Source organism: Dama dama, chromosome 19 (assembly GCF_033118175.1).
Source record: "Dama dama isolate Ldn47 chromosome 19, ASM3311817v1, whole genome shotgun sequence".
NCBI classification, from domain to species: domain Eukaryota; kingdom Metazoa; phylum Chordata; class Mammalia; order Artiodactyla; family Cervidae; genus Dama; species Dama dama.
In genome coordinates this window covers 72,936,565-72,958,091 of record NC_083699.1, presented here as the reverse complement: position 1 = coordinate 72,958,091, position 21,527 = coordinate 72,936,565, and the positions used below count along the sequence as shown (strand labels likewise).

The window sequence follows — 21,527 nt, the reverse complement described above, 5'->3', positions numbered from 1 at the left end:
GACCCCAGATTCCAGGCTGCCTCTGCAACGTGGCCTGAAATATGCTCCACCCCCACCCCCACCCCAGCTGCAGAGTCCTGGCCGGGACCCTGGGGTTCCTGACATGTGCTCAGGACGTGGGAGCGTCAGCATGCTGTCCAGAGGGCAGACCTAACCATCCTGTTTCGCCATTTTCCCACAGAGGAGACTTAACTCACGTTCCTTGTCCACTCATTGTGGTCTTCTTGATGTCTTTCAGACAGAAACAGCCTCCGCCAGTCAAGAAACCCTCAAAAGTATTTTGCCATGGATGTAGAAGATGAAGAAAACATGAGTAAGATCCAGGCCTATCCTGTAGTGTCAAGTGGCTCATTTTTCTATTAAAATCTTAGTGTTTTAAATTTATCCAGTGGGACTGATTTGGGGAGGGTGATTGTTTTCCTTCGATACAGCCTGTTCACAGTGGCATGTGTTTAATTTTCATATATTCTCTACAATAGGTCTCGGAGTCTGCTGTGGGCGTTTTCCTTATAGCGGTTTGTGTGAATTTTCATTCTTCTTTTCACCCTGGGGCCCCAGTGCACATGGCTGAAAGGAGGGGCCCAGCCTCCAGGCACACATGCCATAAAGCCACATGCTTCGTGTCCCTGTGCGCTTCTTGTAACACTGGCCCTGATTTCCATCTGTGTAAATCTAAGCTGGCCTTTGAGATTGGCCATGTAGGTGATGGTGCCTAGAATCTTCAGGTGCAGTGGGCTGTCCTGCACTTTGAGGGAAGGGCTCACACAAGTCTCTTGGTCTTGTTTGATGAGCCTCAGGGCTGGAGTTGGCTGAAGCCCTTCCTCACTGCCCGCCCTGGCCCTTGGCCCCACCCTTGACGCTGTTCCCTGTAAAGAGTCAGTAGACACACTTCTCTGTTCTGTTTGTTGCTGATCCTGGGTAGCAGAGCAGTTAAATCAGGTTAAATGTTCCCGCAGAGGCTGGGCGTGTTCTGTAGGGAGGTCACAGCAGAGACCTGAGAGTTCTGGTGTGTGTAATGTGCTCCCTTCCCTGTTACCTATGTGTGTTGAGGTGTCCCTGGAAGAGCCCACAGGTGTAAGGGATGAATGGTCACTCAGGATGAGGACACACCTCAGCCCAGTGCCCTGAGGCCTCACCCAAAGCCTGTAGCCGAGGCATTGGGGTTGTCATGTCTGCCCACAAAATCCAGGCCTCTGTCCCCGAGGGTAGTGGGTACCGTGGGTTGCTGGGTCTCTGCCGGGTGACCCTGCAATTGTGTGCCCTCATGTGAGAGGCCACCCCTGGGACACCGGCATGAGAAGTCGTGACCAGGTACGGTTTCAGGCCACGTGGCAATGCCTCCTCCCATGGTGTGGGTGAAGCCTCTGGCTGCCCACACTTTCTCCAGGCTGCTGCCCCAGCAGTCACTCTTGGGGGGCTTTGGGGCCACCCACTCCCCACACCCACTGTCGCCCATGCAGCCCTCCCCCTGCCATCAGGACTGTGAGCTGTCGTCCACGGTGCTGACTATCGGGTTTGGGAGGAAGTTTCTTAATGCTGTAGGTTATGTAACCGTCCCCAGACTGCTCTGGGGGTCAGTTACCAGATAAAGAGTCCTTCTGAATACGTTTTCTGGAAAGATAAGCTGCTGGTTCTAGTGCTGAAACTGAAATGCCAGTCCCATATTTTTCTGTCATTTTGAAAGCAATGAAACATTTTTTATCATGATTAGTATTCACATTTATGAAATAAAATAGTGTGATATGGAAATAGAAAGCATCTATTTAAGAAGAGTTGTGAGGGTGGGATGTCTTCTTACAGTTCTAGTGTTATATTTGCCTTTATGGAGAAGCGTTTTTAGGAAAGTAGAGCATGAGTAGTATTTCTGAGCTTCTGAAGCACATGAGGATGTAGAATTCATGTGAACTGAAGCACATAAGAATGTAGAATTTATGTGGACTCTCTTGTAGAAAGTGTATTTTTCTATAATCAACACTTTTTACTTCTTAAAGGAAAGCATTGGTTTCAGAGAGTGTGAACATTTGATTAAATGCGTGTCAGAATGTTTATCGTGACTTGACTTCTTTACTGATCATTCTGTTTAGCAGTAACATGAGAATGTACGCAGCCACGCGTTGTGCCATGTTCTCGCTCACTTGTTCATCTAAACTCTGTCTCGCTCTGCCCTCTCTAACCTTCTGTTTCCTTTGAGCACCGAAAGGAGTAACCTATTGAGCTTTTGCTGGAGGATGTTATAAATGAAAATTTAGTGTTCATTCCGTCAGCTTTGTCAACTGGGAGAAGTGGTGTGTGTGTCAGGAGTACCTGGGAGACAGTGAGTCATAGGAAGGCTTGAAAAGTGAAAGCGAAGTTGCTCAGTCATGTGCAGCTCCTTGCAACCCCATGGACTGTAGCCTGCCAGGCTCCTCCACCCATGAGATTTTCCAGGCAAGAATACTGGAGTGGGTTGCCGTTTCCTTCACCAGGGAATCTTTCCGACACAGGGATCAAACCCTGGTCTCCCACACCACAGGCAGACTCTTTACTGTCTGAGCCACCAGGGAACGCTTAGCAGTGTCCTAATCTCAGCCACAGCGGAGATAGAGTCAGTCTCCCTGTGGCTGTGTTTGCACCAGCACTATCCTCGCATCTCAGTGAGGATGGCCGCCGGGAGCCCGGGAGCCTGAACTGTGGGCACTGGCAGCCGGGGACCCAGACCTGCCGAGTGAAGTGCCTTGCATGGGTCCAGCTGGTGAAGGTCTTTACGGCCATCCTCAGCCTCCTTAGTGTGGTCAGTGTCTACTTTCACGTTAAGTAATAGAAACAGCCTCCTTAGCATAGTCAGAATCTTCTTTCACGTTAAACAGTAGCGATGGAGCAGGGGCCACCTAATGGGGCACCTATAAACCAACTTATGATTGTGAGCAATATTCCATTGCTGAAAACACTTGTGGATTCTCAAAAGGTAGCAGTAGGGCTTTAAATACTCTCACATCAACAGTATTGTAAAGCCCGGTGGTCATTAACCTTGTGCTTCCTACAGCCAGTGGCCTATGCAAGCTGACCGGGAAAACAAGAAGTTACTGCTTTTTCTCTTTTCCAAAAAGCTTGATACACTTAAAGGGAAGAGTGAGTGCTTTTTTATTCCCATTTTTTTGAAATTAAAATCATATTTATTTTGCCATGAACTTTTAGAGTTCTAAAATTATGTTTATTAGTTGTAAAAGTAAACTACCTTTAAAAGGTAGTATAACCAAATTATTTTGTAATTTCATCAAATATTTGTTTTTCTAAAAAAGAGCACATTGCCAGCCTCAGGAGAGTTAGGAAGCTGTGGCCACCACTAGCAGTGTCAGTCTTCATGTCTGGCCTTATATGTTTTTTTCTGTCATGGGGTGTATTAAGGATTCAGAGGCAAATTGGTCCCCATAACATGTTGAAAAAAAATGTTAACTGAGCACCAGAAGAAGAAGCTGTGTCCTTCAAAATAATTTCTAAAAGGCCAAAACACTTTACATAAACAGTTTTCTAAGACTTATCCATGAACCAAATCAAACAACTGCACATTATTAATTTAATATTTTAAACCAGAAAAACTAAGTGACTTGTGAATGTATATTTTAAATCATGTTTTCTCTTCTGGAAAGGCTGCAGTTGAAAGCCCAACATGGGTGTGGTATAAGAAACAGCCTTGAAAAGGAGGAAATGCTAGAATAAAAGGCACTTTGTTGATACTAATGTTAGATTATTAATGTAAGGTCTTCATGGATTAGTTTATTCCACATTTTGATAAACTTGAATAGATACCTTTAGATGCTTCAGAATATTCTTATAGAAAAAGATGATTTAAAGATTCACCTTTTGATGCAAAAGCAGTTGTTGATACTAAATAGAAACAGGATTAGCCATTATTTAGCAGAACATCAAATTGCTCGTTCTAGTGTAGGCGGATAGTTCTGTGGTTAAAAGTACAGCCAGGAATAAGATGTATAAGCACACATCACTTAACCAGTTACAAAGAGAGATAAAGGAATCTATAAATTTTGCATTTACAAGATCCTGCAACGAAGGCGTTGTAAGTTACTCTTTCTGGGCACCGCAGGTTCGAGCAGCACAGATGTTAAGGAAAACTGCAATCTGGACGGTGCGCCCCCCAAGGACGGCAGCGCCCCAGGGCCTGGCGAGGGTGCCCCGCTCTCCAACGGGGGCAGCGGGGGCACCAGCAGGAAGCGGGCCCTGGATGAGGGCAGCAACGGCCATGCCAAGTTCCGCCTGAAGAAGCGGAGGAGGGCGCCGGGGCCAGCACTGCCCAAGAACGCGCTGATGCAGCTGAACGAGATCAAGCCTGGTCTGCAGTACACGCTGCTGTCGCAGACGGGGCCAGTACATGCGCCCCTTTTCCTCATGTCTGTCGAGGTCAACGGACAGGTGTTTGAGGGCTCCGGCCCCACGAAGAAGAAGGCCAAGCTGCACGCGGCTGAGAAGGCCCTGCGCTCATTTGTCCAGTTCCCCAACGCGTCCGAGGCCCACCTGGCCATGGGCCGCAGCCTGTCTACCAACGCGGATTTTACGTCTGACCAGGCCGACTTCCCTGATGTGCTCTTCAACGGCTTCGAGACGCCCGACAGGTCGGAGGTGCCCTTCTACCTGGGCTCCAATGGCGACGATTCCTTCAGCTCCAGCGGGGATCTCAGCCTGGCCGCGTCCCCGGTGCCCGCCGGCCTGGCCCAGCCGCCCCTGCCTGGGCCCCCGCCTTTCCCGCCGCCCAGCGGGAAGAACCCTGTGATGATCTTGAATGAGCTGCGCCCGGGACTCAAGTACGATTTCCTCTCAGAGAGTGGGGAGAGCCACGCCAAGAACTTCGTCATGTCTGTGGTCGTGGACGGCCAATTTTTTGAAGGCTCTGGGAGGAACAAAAAGCTGGCCAAGGCCCGGGCCGCGCAGTCCGCCCTGGCGACTATCTTTAACTTGCACTTGGATCAAACCCCATCTCGCCAGCCCATCCCTAGCGAGGGCCTGCAGCTGCACCTGCCGCAGGTGAGGAGAGCCGCTGAGCGCCGTGTGTGGCTAATGCTCTGAGACAAGGTGTGGTTGTTGGGTCAGTTTCTCCGCCACCCTGTCCCCAGCAGAGAGAGAGCTCCTGTAAGCCAGGCTGCCAGGTGGCCTTCCCTTCACTGTGCTGGCTGTGTGGTCACGGGGAGCCCAGCCGAAGCCAACGCCGACAGGTGCTCTGTGGTCAGTGCTGCCCACGGTGGGCAGGCCGAGGTGCGCTCACCTTGTTGCCCACCCTGTGGCGACCACACCCCGCAGAGCCCGTCTCAGAGGAGCGGGGAGGGCAGGAGAGGGGCCAGAGCCCTGCGCCTGTCACAGCTCAGCGGTCTCCTCCCTCCACGTCTCACATGGATCCCCAGGTGCAGGAGAGATGAGGCCGGCCAGTCAGCAGCTGAAACCCAAGTTGGGGTCAAGGTACCAGGGCCTTGTGGAGCATGTCCAGGCAGAGGCCAAGCCTCCACAGTGGTGAGCACGTGTCAGAAGAGTTAGGGCATCGGGGCCTCCACGAGTGCTGCAGGGACCGTGCACCTGGAGTCCCCATGGGGTCCCTACAGCTCTGCCTGCTCAGCCACAGGTGGGCACTGCTTTTAGTTTGGCCTTGGACAGGGCACGGAGCAGGAAAATCAGGTGAAGAGGGGAGGGGTCATCTCAGGGTGAGGGAGGGGTCATCTCAGGGTGAGGAGGGGGTCATCTCAGGGTGAGGAGGGGGTCATTCAGGGTGAGGAGAGGGGTCATCTCAGAGTGAGGGAGGGGTCATCTCAGGGTGAGGGAAGGGTCATCTCAGGGTGAGGGACGGGTCATCTCAGGGTGAGGGACGGGTCATCTCGGGGTGAGGGAGGGGTCATCTTGAGGTGAGGGACGGGTCATCTCGGGGTGAAGAGGGGTCATCTCAGGTGAGGGAGGGGTCATCCTGATCAGAGTGAGGGAGGGGTCATCTCGGGGTGAGGGAGGGGTCATCCTGATCAGAGTGAGGGAGGGGTCATCTCGGGGTGAGGGAGGGAGCATCTCAGGGTGAGGGGAGGGGTCATCTTAGGTGAGGGGAGGGGTGATCTCAGGGTGAGGGAGGGGTCATCCTGATCAGGGTGAAGGAGGGGTTATCTCGGGGTGAGGGAGGGGGCATCTCAGGGTGAAGAGGGGTCATCTCAGGTGAGGGAGGGGTCATCCTGATCAGGGTGAGGAAGGGGGCATCTCAGGGTGAGGGGAGGGGTCATCTCAGGGTGAGGGAGGGGTCATCTCAGGGTGAAGAGGGGTCATCTCAGGGTGAGGGAGGGGACATCTCAGGGTGAGGGAGGGGACATCTCAGGGTGAGGGGAGGGGTCATAGGGGTCATCTCAGGGTGAGGGAGGGTCATCTCAGGGTGAGGGACGGGACATCTCAGAGTGAGGGAGGGGGCATCTCAGGGTGAAGGGAAGGGTCATCTCAGGGTGAGGGAGGGTCATCTCAGGGTGAGGGGAGGGGTCATCTCAGGGTGAGGGAGGGGTCATCTCAGGGTGAAGAGGGGTCATCTCAGGGTGAGGGAGGGGACATCTCAGGGTGAGGGGAGGGGTCATAGGGGTCATCTCAGGGTGAGGGAGGGTCATCTCAGGGTGAGGGACGGGACATCTCAGAGTGAGGGAGGGGGCATCTCAGGGTGAAGGGAAGGGTCATCTCAGGGTGAGGGAGGGGACATCTCAGGGTGAGGGGAGGGGTCATAGGGGTCATCTCAGGGTGAGGGAGGGTCATCTCAGGGTGAGGGACGGGATATCTCAGAGTGAGGGAGGGGGCATCTCAGGGTGAAGGGAAGGGTCATCTCAGGGTGAGGGAAGGGACATCTCAGAGTGAGGGAGGGGGCATCTCAGGGTGAAGGGAAGGGTCATCTCAGGGTGAGGGAGGGGACATCTCAGGGTGAGGGGAGGGGTCATAGGGGTCATCTCAGGGTGAGGGAGGGTCATCTCAGGGTGAGGGACGGGATATCTCAGAGTGAGGGAGGGGGCATCTCAGGGTGAAGGGAAGGGTCATCTCAGGGTGAGGGACGGGACATCTCAGAGTGAGGGAGGGGGCATCTCAGGGTGAAGGGAAGGGTCATCTCAGGGTGAGGGACGGGACATCTCAGAGTGAGGGAGGGGGCATCTCAGGGTGAAGGGAAGGGTCATCTCAGGGTGAGGGAGGGGACATCTCAGGGTGAGGGGAGGGGTCATAGGGGTCATCTCAGGGTGAGGGAGGGTCATCTCAGGGTGAGGGACGGGATATCTCAGAGTGAGGGAGGGGGCATCTCAGGGTGAAGGGAAGGGTCATCTCAGGGTGAGGGAGGGTCATCTCAGGGTGAGGGGAGGGGTCATCTCAGGGTGAGGGGAGGGGTCATCTATGGTGAAGATGGATCATCTCACAGTGAGGAGAGGGGACATTTCAGCATGAAGAGAAGGGACATTTCAGGGTGAAGGGTGATGTCATCTCACAAAAAGGTGAGGGGTCATCTCAGGGTGAAGAGGGGACATTTCAGGGGGGCCTCTGAGGAGAGTGAAGGAGAAAGAAATGCTTAGTTATCTCAACACCCTAGAACTGTTTGGTTATTTATTGCTTCTTTTCATGGAAATCCAACATCTTTCTAGTCTATCATGAAGATGTTTATTTCAGGGAGAAAGTCTCACCCTGTTTTCTAATCCTTTCTATCATCATAAGATTCAGTTTGAGGATAAAATACTCATTGATGTGATGAGAAGGTATGGAGGAACCCAGATTGACAGGCCAGCCTGCACTCCCCCAGGAAAACCCACCCCCATCCTTCCCTTGGGGGACCCTTGAGGACCAATAGTTCTCAACTGTGAAAGAAGGAACTTTATTATTATTATTTTCTTAAAACAACCAAAACAGCATCAATGTAAAGTAATATATTCAAAGTATATATATATATATATATTTAATGAGCCAAGTAACTGCTTCCCGTATTAGACACCTGTTATGTGATTTTTAAGGACTATTGGTCCATTTATCATTGCACACATTGGGGGCACCAGTTCTTGAGGGACTTTATTTTCAAGTTGACTATTTGATGCAGTCTTTTAGCCGAGGTTCATCCATGCTGTGGTCATGGTGACTCCTGATATGCGCTGTCTTCTCCTAGTGTCAGCAGTCGTGTAAAGAGATTGGGGTCATCGAAAGCTGCATGGGAGTCACCTGTGGGGGGAGGGATGAGTGGGATGAGTGTGTGTGCGTGCGTGTGCACTGGCAGCCGGCTTCTGTCCTGGCCGTGACAGCAGTGGGGAGCAGTGACTAGAGCTGCTGGCTTGGGAGGGGCCTCATCAGCCCTGCCCAGCTGCTTTGGTGGCCTAGGCCAGCCAGGTCTGGGGAGGTGAACTTTCTCCTCCCCATCCCCCACTGCTTCCAGGGGCCCCAGGGTGGCTCCCTGCCCTCAAGCGGTACCCAAGGATGCAGTCATGCCCTCCTCGGAGGACCTGTGGGCGGCCTTCAGAGAGTTGGTCCTCTTAGCATCATTTCTGGACTCGATGGCCTTTTCCAGACATACATTCTGGGAGGGAGGTGTCTTGCTGTCTTCCTGGGGTCACCCTGAAGGATGTGGGGGGGCCGTCCCTGGTCCCAGGGACTTGTTGCTTCCATGTTGCCTTCATGCGGCATTGAGAGATTATAAAGTCAGATGGTACTGCCCACATGGTGAGCGCAGGGCTATCCATGAACTTGATGGACGTGGCCCAAACAAGGCATCCCAGGAGCCCACCCAGTCCCCACTGACTGTGACAGCATGTTTGCTGTGTGACCTTGTCTGCCCCAAAGCTGGAGGGAGGGGCTTCATGCCAGTGTGTCGGGGGGATGGTGGGTGGGGGACTGCCCAGGCAGAGGCGTGGCGGCAGCCCAGACTCTCCGTCAGCCCGTCTGGAGCTCCTCACCCGGTAGGGGGGCTGCTGTCTCCTCTTGCTCACAATCCCTCCACTTCCGGCCCTGTCCACAGTCTTGCTGCCTTTCTTGCACTCACCCATGGCCTTGTTCTTCTTCCGAGGATACAGGGTGGGGTCCTGGCCCTGTCCCTACTCTCCTGTTCCCCTCCTACTTGGCCGTGAGCACCATCTTCTGGGGCTTGTTGCTGGTGCGGGGATGGGACAATGTCCTGACCACTGTTCTTTCCGGATAAGCTGCCACAGAGGATGATGGCTCTTCTGTCCATTCAGAAGTGTTTCATTGAGGGCTTAGCTGGGGACTCGAGACAAGTGTGAGCTGCTGGGACGTGGGTCCCACGTGACTCCTTGCACCCGCTCCCATCAGGCATTGTTCCCAGAACACAGGGGGTCCCTCAGTCCATGCTGTAGAAGAAGGCCCAGGTCCACACTCTGGAAGCTGTTCGCTCCCAAGTGCAGCGCTGCACGCCCCCCAGACGTGACCAGCAGTCGCTGTGCACGGTGGCCCTGCAGCCTTCCCGTCGTCCCAGCTAGGGGCAGAGCCCTCGCTTATGGGGCTCAGAGCGGTGCTGCTTGCTGGTCTCAGATGCGGAAGTAACAGGCACAGGTGGACTGGTGCCTTGGGAGGGAGGTGCTGAGATATGGTTTCCCTTCTGACTCCCCTTTCCTTCCTGAGTGTCCCCTGCAGGGCCGTTCTGGCTTCTGCCCTGAGGTGACCGGTCGGTCCCTCCTGTGGTGTTACTTCCTCCAGAAGCCCTAGTGCTTGGGGAGTGTGGCTGCAGGACTCAGAGCTCTGGTTCCAAGCCACAGAGGGAGGCAGGTGACCTTGCCACCCTGGGCCTGGGTTCCCCCTGGAGACAGGGCTGGGGTGGGAGGCCTTAGCTGCTCTGTGCTGCTCCCACGTGGCTGGGCTGCTACCAGCCTGTCTGTAGAGACCCTCGTATGCCCCTTGGATGCCTGTTTCCAAGAAATGTCTTGGAGGAAAAACTATGTGCATGCATGCGTGCATGCACACACACACACACACATGCGTGCACACGTGCTGATTTGCCAGACCTACTGTGTGGCTCAAAGAAGAGGCCCCAGAACGTAACCCCAGAGGGCGCTGACCCCCTCTTGGTCCTCAGGTCCTGGCCGATGCTGTGGCCCGCCTGGTGCTGGATAAGTTTGGGGACCTGACAGACAGCTTCGCCTCCCCCCACGCGCGCAGGAAGGTCCTTGCTGGAATCGTCATGACAACAGGTAACCGTGTCGGTGTGTGTCCACTGCGTGTTCTCACGCTTAATGAAGAAGACCCACTCTCAGTCTACAGAAGTCTCTAACAGCAGCAGGAGGCAACTTTTTCGTTCTCCTTCAGAATGTCTACTGTGTGCAACTGGAGGAGCTGCACTTATGTTTTTTCCCGCACCATTTGATTTGTTTAACCTGAGTGTTTTGTTTGGAGAAAGTGTCCTGTATTAGTATTTGATTCCAGTAATCTTATATGAATCATCTTGAGCAAGTCTGGGAAATGCAGGAGACCTGTTGGTTTTCGCTTCACTGAGAGTAGCCGTCTCTGGTGTGTCTGTTCATGTCACTTGCCAGATAACCCTTCCCTGCGAGAGGAGGCTTCCATAAGCGTAGGGAGTCCGTGGGGGAAACACGCTCGGGGATGGCAACAGAAACCCGGCTAAATTTGCCCCTAAGTTCCCAGCTCTGAAGGGATCCCTCCCCAAGTCCTCTTCCACCTCCCAGGAGTGAGCCCCCTGAGCAGCATCTACATGGACCACTCCTGGGAGCAGGAACCACAACCACGGCCAGTGCCTGCATCCCTGGGGCGGCAGGAGGACCTTCGGCTCCTGGGGGTTGGGTCTGCGGCTGTCTTGGGGCCCTCTCTTCTTGGAGTATCTGCTCAGCCCAGCTGTCTGAGCCGATTCCTGGAGAGGAATCGCGAGATGGTTTCTCCTGTGTTCCAGGCACAGACGTGAAGGATGCCAAGGTGATCAGCATCTCCACGGGAACAAAGTGCATCAATGGCGAGTACATGAGTGACCGCGGGCTCGCACTCAACGACTGCCACGCGGAGATCATAGCCCGCAGGTCCCTGCTGAGGTTTCTGTACACGCAGCTTGAGCTTTACTTAAAGTGAGTGTCTGAGGAAATGGGTGAAGGAAGCTGTTTTCCATAAAAAAAATTTTTCTCCAGTCAAAGTTTATTGCATCCTTTTCACTGTGTCTGTCATCACTGAAAAATTCTCAGTGTAGTAACTTTCTGGGTTACAGTTTGGGATCCCTTTTGCCCTTGAAGCTCAGGCTGTCAGGTAGAGTTGGCTGAGTTATAACTCACATGCCCACGTACATACCTGCTATGCGTGCAGTCAGAGGGGTCATGTCTGTGTTCCAGACCCCAGGCTTTTGCTTTATACAGGAATAAGTGCTGGGGAGGTCACCATGCCCAGACGGCTGACTGTGAGTCTGACTGCTTCCTGCAGCAGGCCATGTCCTACTCGCAGCCTTTCTGTTCTGAAGTTGTGAATGAGGAGAACAGGGTCACTTGTGTACTGATGACCTATCTCATTGGTGAGCAGACAGGAGCCGTGCTAATTATCATAAACATGTCAAGTAAATACCCCATTGCAAGCTTATCTTACCCTGTTGAAAACACTGGCCTTTGAAAATCACCATAAGCTATGAGAGACTGAGTTTTGATTGGGTTCAGCTTTAAGGTTTATCTTTGCAACTTACTCCTTCCAGTAGCAAAGATGATCAAAAGAGATCCATCTTTGAGAAGTCCGAGCGGGGCGGCTTCAAGCTGAAGGAGAACGTGCAGTTCCACCTGTACATCAGCACCTCCCCCTGCGGGGACGCCAGGATCTTCTCACCCCACGAGCCCATCCTGGAAGGTACCGCGCCAGGCTCGGCTGCAGCCACCGCTTCCCAAGAAAGTCCATGGCTGTGCTGGGACAGGGGAAAAGACAAACCTGTGTTCATATCCTTTCTTCTTCAAAAATCTCAACCTTGGATGTGAATCTGATAAGGATGTACAAAAACATGAACTTTTCTTCTCAATTAGTAATTTGAAATTTTTAATGAATGAAAATGTGGATTCAAATAAGAAATTAGAGTGAGGATATTAAATCAAAATTGTGTTCAGATTTTGAATTTGGATGACATGCATCTCTAAATTGGAAATGCACGTCGTGGTCCGTGTTTCTGGTGGATTGTGATATCACGAGAGTGTGACCGAGTCTCAGAAGCAGATGTCGATGGACGGGAAGGCCTCGCTCTGACCTCCGTGTTGCTCTCATTCTTGTTTGTGCTCTTGTTTCATAGTAACTTGTATCCACAACCCTACTTATGAGCTTAAGCATTATTTGTTCCAAATAGAACTTTTGATTATATTATTTTTCTTGATTATAAAAGCAACAGGTGGGGACTTCGCTGGTGACCCAGTGGCTAAGACCTCTCGCTCCCAATGCAGGGGGCCTGGGTTTGATCCTGGTCAGGGAACTGGATCCCACATGTTGCAATTAAAGATCCCATGTGCTGCAACCAAGATCTAAGATCCTGCAGTCCACAAAGAAGACCCAGCACAGATAAATAAATAGATAAATAAAAATTTTTTAAAAGAAAAGACAAAATTTATAAAAAAAATTTATAAAAAGCAGCAAGTATGCACTGTAGAAATTGCCAAATATTTTTAAAACATAAAAAATAACATTTAAATCACTGTATTCATGTAAAAAAATCTCTGGGTGTTTGTGAATGTTTCCTATAGATTTATTTTTGAAAATTTAAATATGCAGCAAAGAAATATAGCAAAATACTCTAATATCTATCACCTAGAATTAGCAAATGTCAGCCTTGTGTTCTGTCTGCTTCAGCTAGTTTCTAATCCTAAAAATACATCATTTGGTTAAAGTGGAGGCCCTCTTTTCTTCCAACCACCAAGGAAACCATTTTTGTGAATTTGGTTTGTATTGTATCCTCCTGTCCAATTTTTTGTGCTTGCATCGAACACACATGTCTTAGGTGCATGTAGAATGAACACATGCACACGTGCGTGTGAATCGCATTTTGAATTGATAGAGTGTTGTTAGACATGTTTTCTGGTGAGTTAAATAGATGGTCGACCAGCAGACCCTCTTAAGAGGACCTTGTGTCTCTGTCTTAGAGCCAGCAGATAGACATCCAAATCGAAAAGCCCGCGGACAGCTGCGGACGAAGATTGAGTCTGGTGAGGGAACCATCCCCGTTCGCTCCAACGCCAGCGTCCAGACGTGGGACGGGGTGCTGCAGGGGGAGCGGCTGCTCACCATGTCCTGCAGTGACAAGATGGCAAGGTAAGTCCCCTTGGATGTACACCTGGGCCTGCCCCCACCCCTGCATGTCTGGGGGCCCCGGGGTGTTTCCAGAGACACCCGGGCGTGTGTCCCACAGATTCACTGAAGGACTCAGGTTTTTAAAAGGTGCTTCAGGGGCCACCTTAAGAAGAGAGGTGGGGGTCTCTGTGGACAGAGGCTCTGGAGCCAGGTCCTTTTGAGTTTTTATGGAGGCTTCACTACAAAGGCACCATTGATTAAAATCATGGCTGTTGGTATGGGAACTCAACCTCCAGCCACTCTCCCCTACCAGGAGGTCAAGAGGATGAGGCTAAAAGTTTCCACCGTATGTGATCAGTATTTGGCTCCACAGCCAACCAGCCCCCTGTCCTCAGGTGGGTGACACAATCTACCTCATTAACATAGACACCTATGGTTAATCACTTAGGAAGTTCCCAGGGCCTAGGAGCTGTGAGCCAGGAACCCCAGAAGCAGACCAAATATATATAAGAAAAATATATTTCTTATCGTCTGAATGACCAGGTGTACTTTTCTGATAAATCACAAAATGAGTTACTGTAGCTTCATAGTAGGTCTTGAGGTCAGATAGTCAGTCCTCCAACTTTGTTCTCCTGTGTTGTATGGGCTCTTCTGGGCCTTCTGCCCCTTAATGTAAACTATGGAATCCATTTGTCAGCATCCGCAGAATACTGTGCTAGAGTCTTGATGGGTTTGTGCTGAGTCTGTAGCTCAGATTGGAAAGAATCGAGTCTTCCTCTCCATGAACATGGGCTATCTCTCCATTTACTTAATTCTTTGATTCTTTTGTCAGTTTTATAGTTTTCCTTGTAGAGGTCTTGTATTTTTGTTAGATTTGTACCTAAATATTTAATTTTGGGAGGTGTTAATGTAAACAGTGTTGTGTTTTAAACTTCAAGTCGCACAAGTTCATTGTTGGTCACAGCTGATTTTTGATCAAGGTTCAAAGCCAGTTCAGTAGAGAAAGAATAGTGTTGTTAACAAATGATGCTGGGACAACTGAACACCCCATGTAAAAAGAAACAAGAGTACTTCCTATTTTTCACCATATACAAAAGTTAACTGAAAATGTGTCATAGACCTAAATGTGTAAAAATTTTAGAAGGAAAGAGGAGAAAATCCTGGCCACTGGGATGGGTTATGTCTTAGATGCAACATCAGAAGCACACTCCTTGAGAGGAAAAAAAATGGTGTTAGACATAATCAAATTAAAAATTGCTTCTCTGAACGACTCTGTTAAAAGAATGAGAAATAAAGTCACCAACTGGAAGAAAATATTTACACATTGTACATCTGATAAAGGACCTAGATCCACACTATACAAAGACTTTTAAAACCAACAAGGGGGAAAAAACAGTTTTTAAAATGAGCAAAATATTTTAATGGACACTTCACCAAAAAAGATGTCCATGAAGGCACATTCTTCACTCCAGGATTAGAGCCCTGTCGGGTACGGTGGGGACCCCAGGCCATGGAGTGTCATCCTCCTAGGCTGGAGACAGACACTGCAGCCAACTGTGGGGACAGCTCACCCGTGTCTTAGATGTTAAAGGCATTTCTGGCATGTGTTCCCTTCACTTTACTCCTGTTTCTGGAGAGAGATGGAAGCACTGTCCATGCAGGCTCACACTGGAGTGACTGAAGCTGCTTCTCCACATCTGGGAGGAGCTTGAATGGCTGTCAGTCTTTAAACAGGGTTAAGTGGGAGTATCTGTGCCTTGGGGCACTGCGCAGGCAAGGGACAGAATAAGCTGTGATGTTTAGTCAGTGGTATGTGGTCACAGCACAGGAGAACTGTGCAGCATGCCAGGAACCAAAGGAGTGCTTACCATGTGATTCCATTGCTGTAGATTTCTAGAAAGTGACAGAAGCAGGTCAGTGGTGGCCCAGGGATGGGGCAGAGCAGGAGGGGCAGGAGGAAGGCCTGGAGTAAGGCGGGAGGAGACTAGAGGGCTGGGGGTGGGGGTTTGGTTGTTGTTTAGTTGCTAAGTCATGTCTGACTCTCTGCAACCCCGTGGGCTGTAGCCCACCAGGCTCCTCTGTCCATGGGATTCTCCAGGCAAGAATACTGGAGTGGGTTGCCATTTCCTTCTCCGGGGGATCTTCCCGGGCCAGGAGGGTGTTTACATGCCAGGACTCCCCAAATTCTGTGCTCTAACCCCAGGCAGGGCACTGTGTGTCCATCAGGCCTCAGCAGCTCGCAGAAGAAATTGCAGGGGAAGTAAGGAGATGGTCGTAAGTGAACGACATCAAACACACCACAGCCGAGAACAAGAGAGCAAGTCCAAATTCGCAGACGGGAGGGAAGGACACAGAGCAGACGTTAGTACTCGGTGCGGCAGCGATGAGCAGCGAACAGTCAGAAACCCAGGGTGCTGCTTTGAGAAAGGTAATAGAATTGGCAGACCTCTGGAAGTCTGACCAAGACACAGGGTGCAGCCAGGCCAAGTCAGGGGAGGAGGAAAGGGTGTCAGGATCTAGTAGAAACGGACACGTGCGCAGATGGCCGCAGTGAGAGTATGGACACCATTAAAACTGAGATGACATAGAAGCTTTGTAGAAACATGTATGTTCCTAAAATTGACTCAAGCATGTGTAAGAAATTTGAATGGAGTTCCAAACTTTAAGAAAAAGTAAACCAGTCACGCCCTCACTCCCAAGAGGTAAATAAATTGGAGAAAATCAAAGAGGTGGCTGCAGAGAAAGAGGATGCAGCTCTTGCAGGAGACCCTTGCATGAGTTCTCTGCATTCTGGGGAGGTATCCTCTTCATACATACAGTCATTTCTACAGATCAAGAATGTGGGGAAGGGCCCCAGCTCATCCCTTATCCTCAGACCAAGCCAGGAACGGAAACAAAATGACAAGCCGTCCACTAATCTAAAACATCCACATATATGCCACATCCAACATTATTTCTAGTAGCTTGATTTTCTTCCCAATCTGTAACTTCGATCAAAATCTCATCATTTTTCATAGCACTTGACACTCAAGTGGAAAAGTAAGCACATCTCGCTGAGTGGTTAAGGCAGCAGGGCGTGGGCGGAGGACACTCCCAGCCCTGTCCTCTGGGATCTCCATGCAAATGATTGAATCCTTGGTCTTTGGTGATTAATTCAACCCCGGAAGCGGGCGCGGGGCTGAGCTCCCACCCTCTGATCTTTGGTGCCCCTAGAGGGCTGCCCCTGCCTCTGACAGTCACATGGTCACCATGAACAGGGTCTGGGGGGCTGGCCTGGGTCTCACAGAGGGCAGGGCTGCCTCCCACAGACGGTTCCCGTCCCAGAGGGGTCAGGGCAGTAGGCAGGCTTCGGTGAGACCACAGTGGGGGGTGGTGGTGGGGGGTCCCGGGGGCTCTCACCTCTGGGTGAATTTGGTTGACTGGGCCGTGGAGGGGAGTAGGACAGCCTGTGCTGCGTGCAGAGCTGGGGAGGAAGCAGAGACCACCTGCCTGAGGGCGGCAGTGTATGCGACCATGCAGAGCCCTGTCCCCCACCACTGCCTCCTCCCCCTCCCCCAAACACAGAGGGGGCTGGGGGCATTGGCTGTGAGCCCCCCTGTTGTGGGGCGGCTGTGGGGTCACAGGGACAGCCAGTTTTCAGAGAGGGTTGCTGGGGGTGGTGGGCTTGTACGACGCACACCCCATGCATGTTTGCTGCTGGTAAAGTCGGCCCCTCCGTGTTCCCCGTGAGGCTCGCCCAGGGAAGCTGAGCTGAGTGGGTGGACCACTTCCCACCAGGGCCTCCGTGGAGCAATCAGGGCCTAGGATTCGCCTGCGAAGCAAATGTTCAGAATTAATGACTTGTAACTCGTATAGGTTTCTGCAAGAGCAGGGTTTTCAAGTTTGCCCCAGGAGGCTGAATTCAGCTTAATGGGGCCTAAACCCCCTGACAAGCCTCTGATTTACATAAGAAAGGGCTCCCTGTGGGTTTTGTGCGCACTAAATCCTTCCTTACTGTTCCTTGCTAGATCGGAGAAAACCTCTGCTCTAATTTCCTTCTTAGAGGGTGGGGGGAGCCGGAGATTTGTCCAGTCAGCACACACTGCGCTGTGAGGCCAGGTCCCTAAATGCTGGGATGTTTTAGTGTGCTAAACAGACGAATCCCTCCCGTGTGGAGCCTGTTGATGGGAGAAGGTGGGGGACAGGTGGTAAGATCTGCAGCAGTTCAGCAGAGGGGGCACCTGGTGGGCTCCACTGGCAGCTGATGGGGGGGGGGCCCAGAGACAAGGACTGCACAGACCAAGGTGGGGGCACTGGGGACCCTTGGCTGAGGGCTGGAGCTCCGCAGGGAGCAGAGGATGCCCATGCTGCTGGCCTGGGGAAGGGGTGTGAGGGAAGAGACACCTGAAGCCAGTGAGCTTTGCCCCCTGGGTGCTGGCACCTGGAGCCCCGAGGCCATGGAGGGCATCTCTCCTGCTGTCTGTGGGGCTCAGAGCAGTGGCGTGCAGGGTCAGGACAGTCAGTGCCGCCACCGGGGAGCAGGAGGAGACCCGTTTCCGTCCCTCTGGAGCTACCATTTTTTTATTTATTAGAAGTAATGAAATTAAGGTTTATTTTTTCTTTTGATGTTTCTCACAAGAAACGTGGCTTGATATGTTTTTAGAACTAATCTTCGGTAAATGTGTCATCTTGGGAAACATGGAGGCAAAAGATCATTCCAGCATAAAATAATTAAGTAGATTTTTCTCTTTAGAATCTTACTAAGTCAGTTATTTAGTGAAAATCGCTCAGTCGTGTCCAACTCTTTGCGACCCCATGTACTATGCAGTCCGTGGAATTCTCCAGGCCAGAACACTGGAGTGGATAGCCGTTCCCTTCTCCAGCAGGTCTTCCCAACCCAGGGATCGAACCCAAGTCTCCTGCATTGTAGGCAGATTCTTAACCAGCTGAGCCACCAGGGAACCCCAGTCAGTTATTTAACTGCCTTTTAAATTGGTTAACACTTGTATGTAATGAGCAGCATGCCCACGTGAGCACGGCACTATGGAGGGCCCAGGCCAAAGGGACCCCGTGCTGAAGGCCTCTTCCTCTGCCTCCAGGTGGAATGTGGTGGGCATCCAGGGGTCCCTGCTCAGCATCTTCGTGGAGCCCATTTACTTCTCCAGCATCATTCTGGGCAGCCTATACCACGGGGACCACCTCTCCAGGGCCATGTACCAGCGCATCTCCAACATCGAGGACCTGCCCCCGCTGTACACCCTCAACAAGCCTCTGCTCAGCGGCAAGTACCCCCACTTTCTGACTGCAGCCTGCTGGTCTCACAAGTAACACACCGGTGGGGGCTACACTGAGGTGGGGGTGTGGCGGGCAGTGTTGGGCTATTCAGAAGGGGCGGAAGCGATGGATGGGTCGTTTAAGTGGGTCCCTCGAGGTTCCCCGCTCTTGCCAGTTGAAAACCTCGCGATTTACAGGGAAGCTAGAGCCCAGGTTCGGCACCCGTGGGCTTTCCTCTCACCCGCACTTGTGCTGCTGAGTCCTGCATCCACTGTAGAGGCTTCCAGGTGCCGTGAAGACTGCACAGGCCTCAGCCGCCTGAGATGATGCTGGGCTGGCCCACAGAGGATTCACGGCCGCAGTGACGAGCTCTGCAGGAGGTCGGCGATAGGGCTGTGCCCGTGGCAGGCAGTGATGTCCGTCTCAGTGGGGACGTGCACCTGCCTAGTGGGCCCTGGGTTACTGGTTGTTTATTGTTTTTCTTCTAGAATGTCAGTGGCTAGAAAAGTGAACAAGAGCTTTTGAATTCAAGGGCCCTAACTTCTCAGTTCACCTTTACTTAAAAGGACACAGTTAAGGTATTTTTATCCTTTGGAAATATTGCTTTACCTACTTTTAAAGCTAGAACTAAAACCCTAACCGTGAACTAGAATGCCTCTTGGTGTGTGTGTGTTTTGCCGTGGTCTGTGGTCTTGCTACTAGCCCATCTCTAACTGAGAAAAGCAACGTGGAGCTTTGTTTGAAAGCATGTCTCTTAGAGCACATGGATCACACGGGAATGGAGAAAAAGTTGCTCCAAATTCAGTTTCACAACTCTCTACTGTAAACCGTGATCTTCTTAGGAGAAAAAAGATAAAAGTAGACTGATAAAATTTGATGGCAAGTTGAGATTGTAGCGTCCCTGCTGTTGAACTTACACTGGTAGATGTGAAGCAGGTGTACTTGGATGTGTGTTTGCGTGTGAATCTCTCACGAGTCAGAGAACAGTTCTCCTTGTTCGGTCTGTGCTTTGTGTGTGGGGCAAGAGTGCCTTGATTCAATCAGCTGTCACTTGTCGTGAGTGTCCGCAGCCACTGAGAGCATCATGTGTGAAACACGTGGCGCCAGGGGCCACTCGGGAGTCACTGCTGCCCAGTGCCCAGGTGGGTGGCTCCGGGTGTGTTGCTCCACCACTTGCTAAAGGAGTCCTGGGCTCCGACAGGCTTGCTCACCCATGAAGTCAGGTGTGCTTTAACACGTCGTACGTGTACAGAGTGTGTCTGTATCTATGAGCACATGCTGGAAAACAGTGTTTCACCATGTATGTTTGTTAGAAACGTGAACTTACAAAGGAAGACCTGTTCTTCCTTCTTCCTCCCCAGTATTGCCCTGAAGCCCACAGACACCATGCGGGGCGTCTTCACAGACAAAAGGATGCAAACAGGAGAAGTCTGGAGGAGAGGGTGTCTGTGTCTCAGGAACTCGGGAGGTCACCCTCCTTTTAAATGGGCCTGTGGCACAGCCCTCGACTTTCTCCCAGGGAGTCCCCACAGTCAGTGAGTGGCCAGGCCCACCTGGGCTGTCCCCTCCCAGGCCTCCTGCTGTGCCCACATGGTGCTCGGCTGCGTGCCTAGCAGGTCATGCCGTGTTTGTTGCTCTTTTCCACCTCATAGTTTATCGCAGGTCATCCCCATGTTGGAAGGAGAATGCCGTGTAACAGCCGTGAGAGAATGGTGGTGTCTGAAGGAAGCGGGAGAAACAGACCTGAATGCCACACAGAGAAAGGCTGAGGTGAACGAACAAGGTTCCCCGGAAACTGAAGCAAATCTAGATGGACTTATTAAAAGGTTTATCGGCAGACTGTGTTTGAAAATGCCGTCGAGGTTAAAAATGAGAATTTTACTTTAATTTCAGCGTGAAAAGTGTGTGTTTAAGAAAGAACTTCTTGGAGGTGAACATTTGCCTTGGGCGCTCACGTGATGCACTTTCCCATCCTTTTGAACTCTCTTGTTTCTCCTTTTCAGATTAGTTTCAGATCCAGCACCTGCAAGTTCAGGGCAGTTCTGGCTCCTGACTCTCCTCCACTGGCCCCCAGGTCTGAGTTTCCCACTGGCCCTGTTTGCTGTCAGGTGCAGCGAGAGAGCCCAGTGAGGAAGACCGAGATGCTTGACTGTCGTGGTGCCCAGGCTCCTGGGTTGGGGTCACAGCTGGGCTGCCTGGGGTCGTGGGGTGAGACCCACAGTGCCGATCTCACTGCCAGCAGTGCCACCAAACAGTGACACAGAGGACGAGCGCGAGGCGGTGGGGTGAGGGTGCGGGGCTCACCTACCCCTGGACAGAAGCACAGGAAATGGAAAATTTAATGAAGCCCCAATCAGAAATAGATGTTCAATATCTGAGATTAAAGAGCACTGTAGAAGCCATGGATAATAGATGGAATGACATGGAAGAACACAGAAATGACCTGGAAGAGAGAGTATTGGAACTCGCTCAACCAGAGCGGTAGACAGACGACAAAACAAAACAAAAATGAATGGAACATACAAGATCTCTGCAGTAACATCAAATGTGCCAACATTCACGTTGTAGGAGTTCTAGAAGGAGAAGGGAGGGTAAAAAATGTCTTCAACCAAGGAAATTATGGCTGAAAACTTTTCAGACCTAAAGAAGGAAACAGATATCTAGGTACAGGAAGCACAGAAAGTCCCAAACAAGATGAACCCAATCAAACCCACACCAACACATCATTAAAATGGCAAAAGCTAAAGAATTCTTAAGGCAACAAGAGAAAAACAAGGGGTCAGTTACATGAGCTCCCTGGTAAGGCTATCGGCAGCCAGAAAGGAGTGTCACAGTATATTCACAGTGCTGAAGAAGAACATACAACCCAGGATACGCTTCCCAACAAGATTATAATTTAGAATAGACGGAAAGATAAAGAATTTCTCAGACAAGCAAAAACTAGAATTTCAGCAGTACTGAATGTACCCTAAAAGAATTATTGAAGGGCTTTCTCTAAATGGAAAAGAAGTAAGAAAATATAGGAAAGAGAAAATCCCATTAGGAAAGGCAAATAT

General features: G+C 51.2%; 1 protein-coding gene across 2 annotated transcripts in view; it reads left to right on the top strand.

The window, feature by feature from the left end:
* Positions 1-21,527, top strand: part of ADARB1 (adenosine deaminase RNA specific B1) — a 111,048-nt gene that overhangs the window by 74,472 nt on the left and 15,049 nt on the right. For both annotated transcript variants that reach the window (XM_061167441.1, XM_061167442.1), the window contains 7 exons: positions 239-313; positions 4,082-5,016; positions 10,046-10,160; positions 10,874-11,042; positions 11,651-11,799; positions 13,071-13,239; positions 18,297-18,478. In XM_061167441.1, the coding sequence (XP_061023424.1) occupies positions 286-313; positions 4,082-5,016; positions 10,046-10,160; positions 10,874-11,042; positions 11,651-11,799; positions 13,071-13,239; positions 18,297-18,478 (1,747 nt within the window). In that variant the 5' untranslated portion in view covers positions 239-285. The remainder of the gene's footprint in view (positions 1-238; positions 314-4,081; positions 5,017-10,045; positions 10,161-10,873; positions 11,043-11,650; positions 11,800-13,070; positions 13,240-18,296; positions 18,479-21,527) is intronic.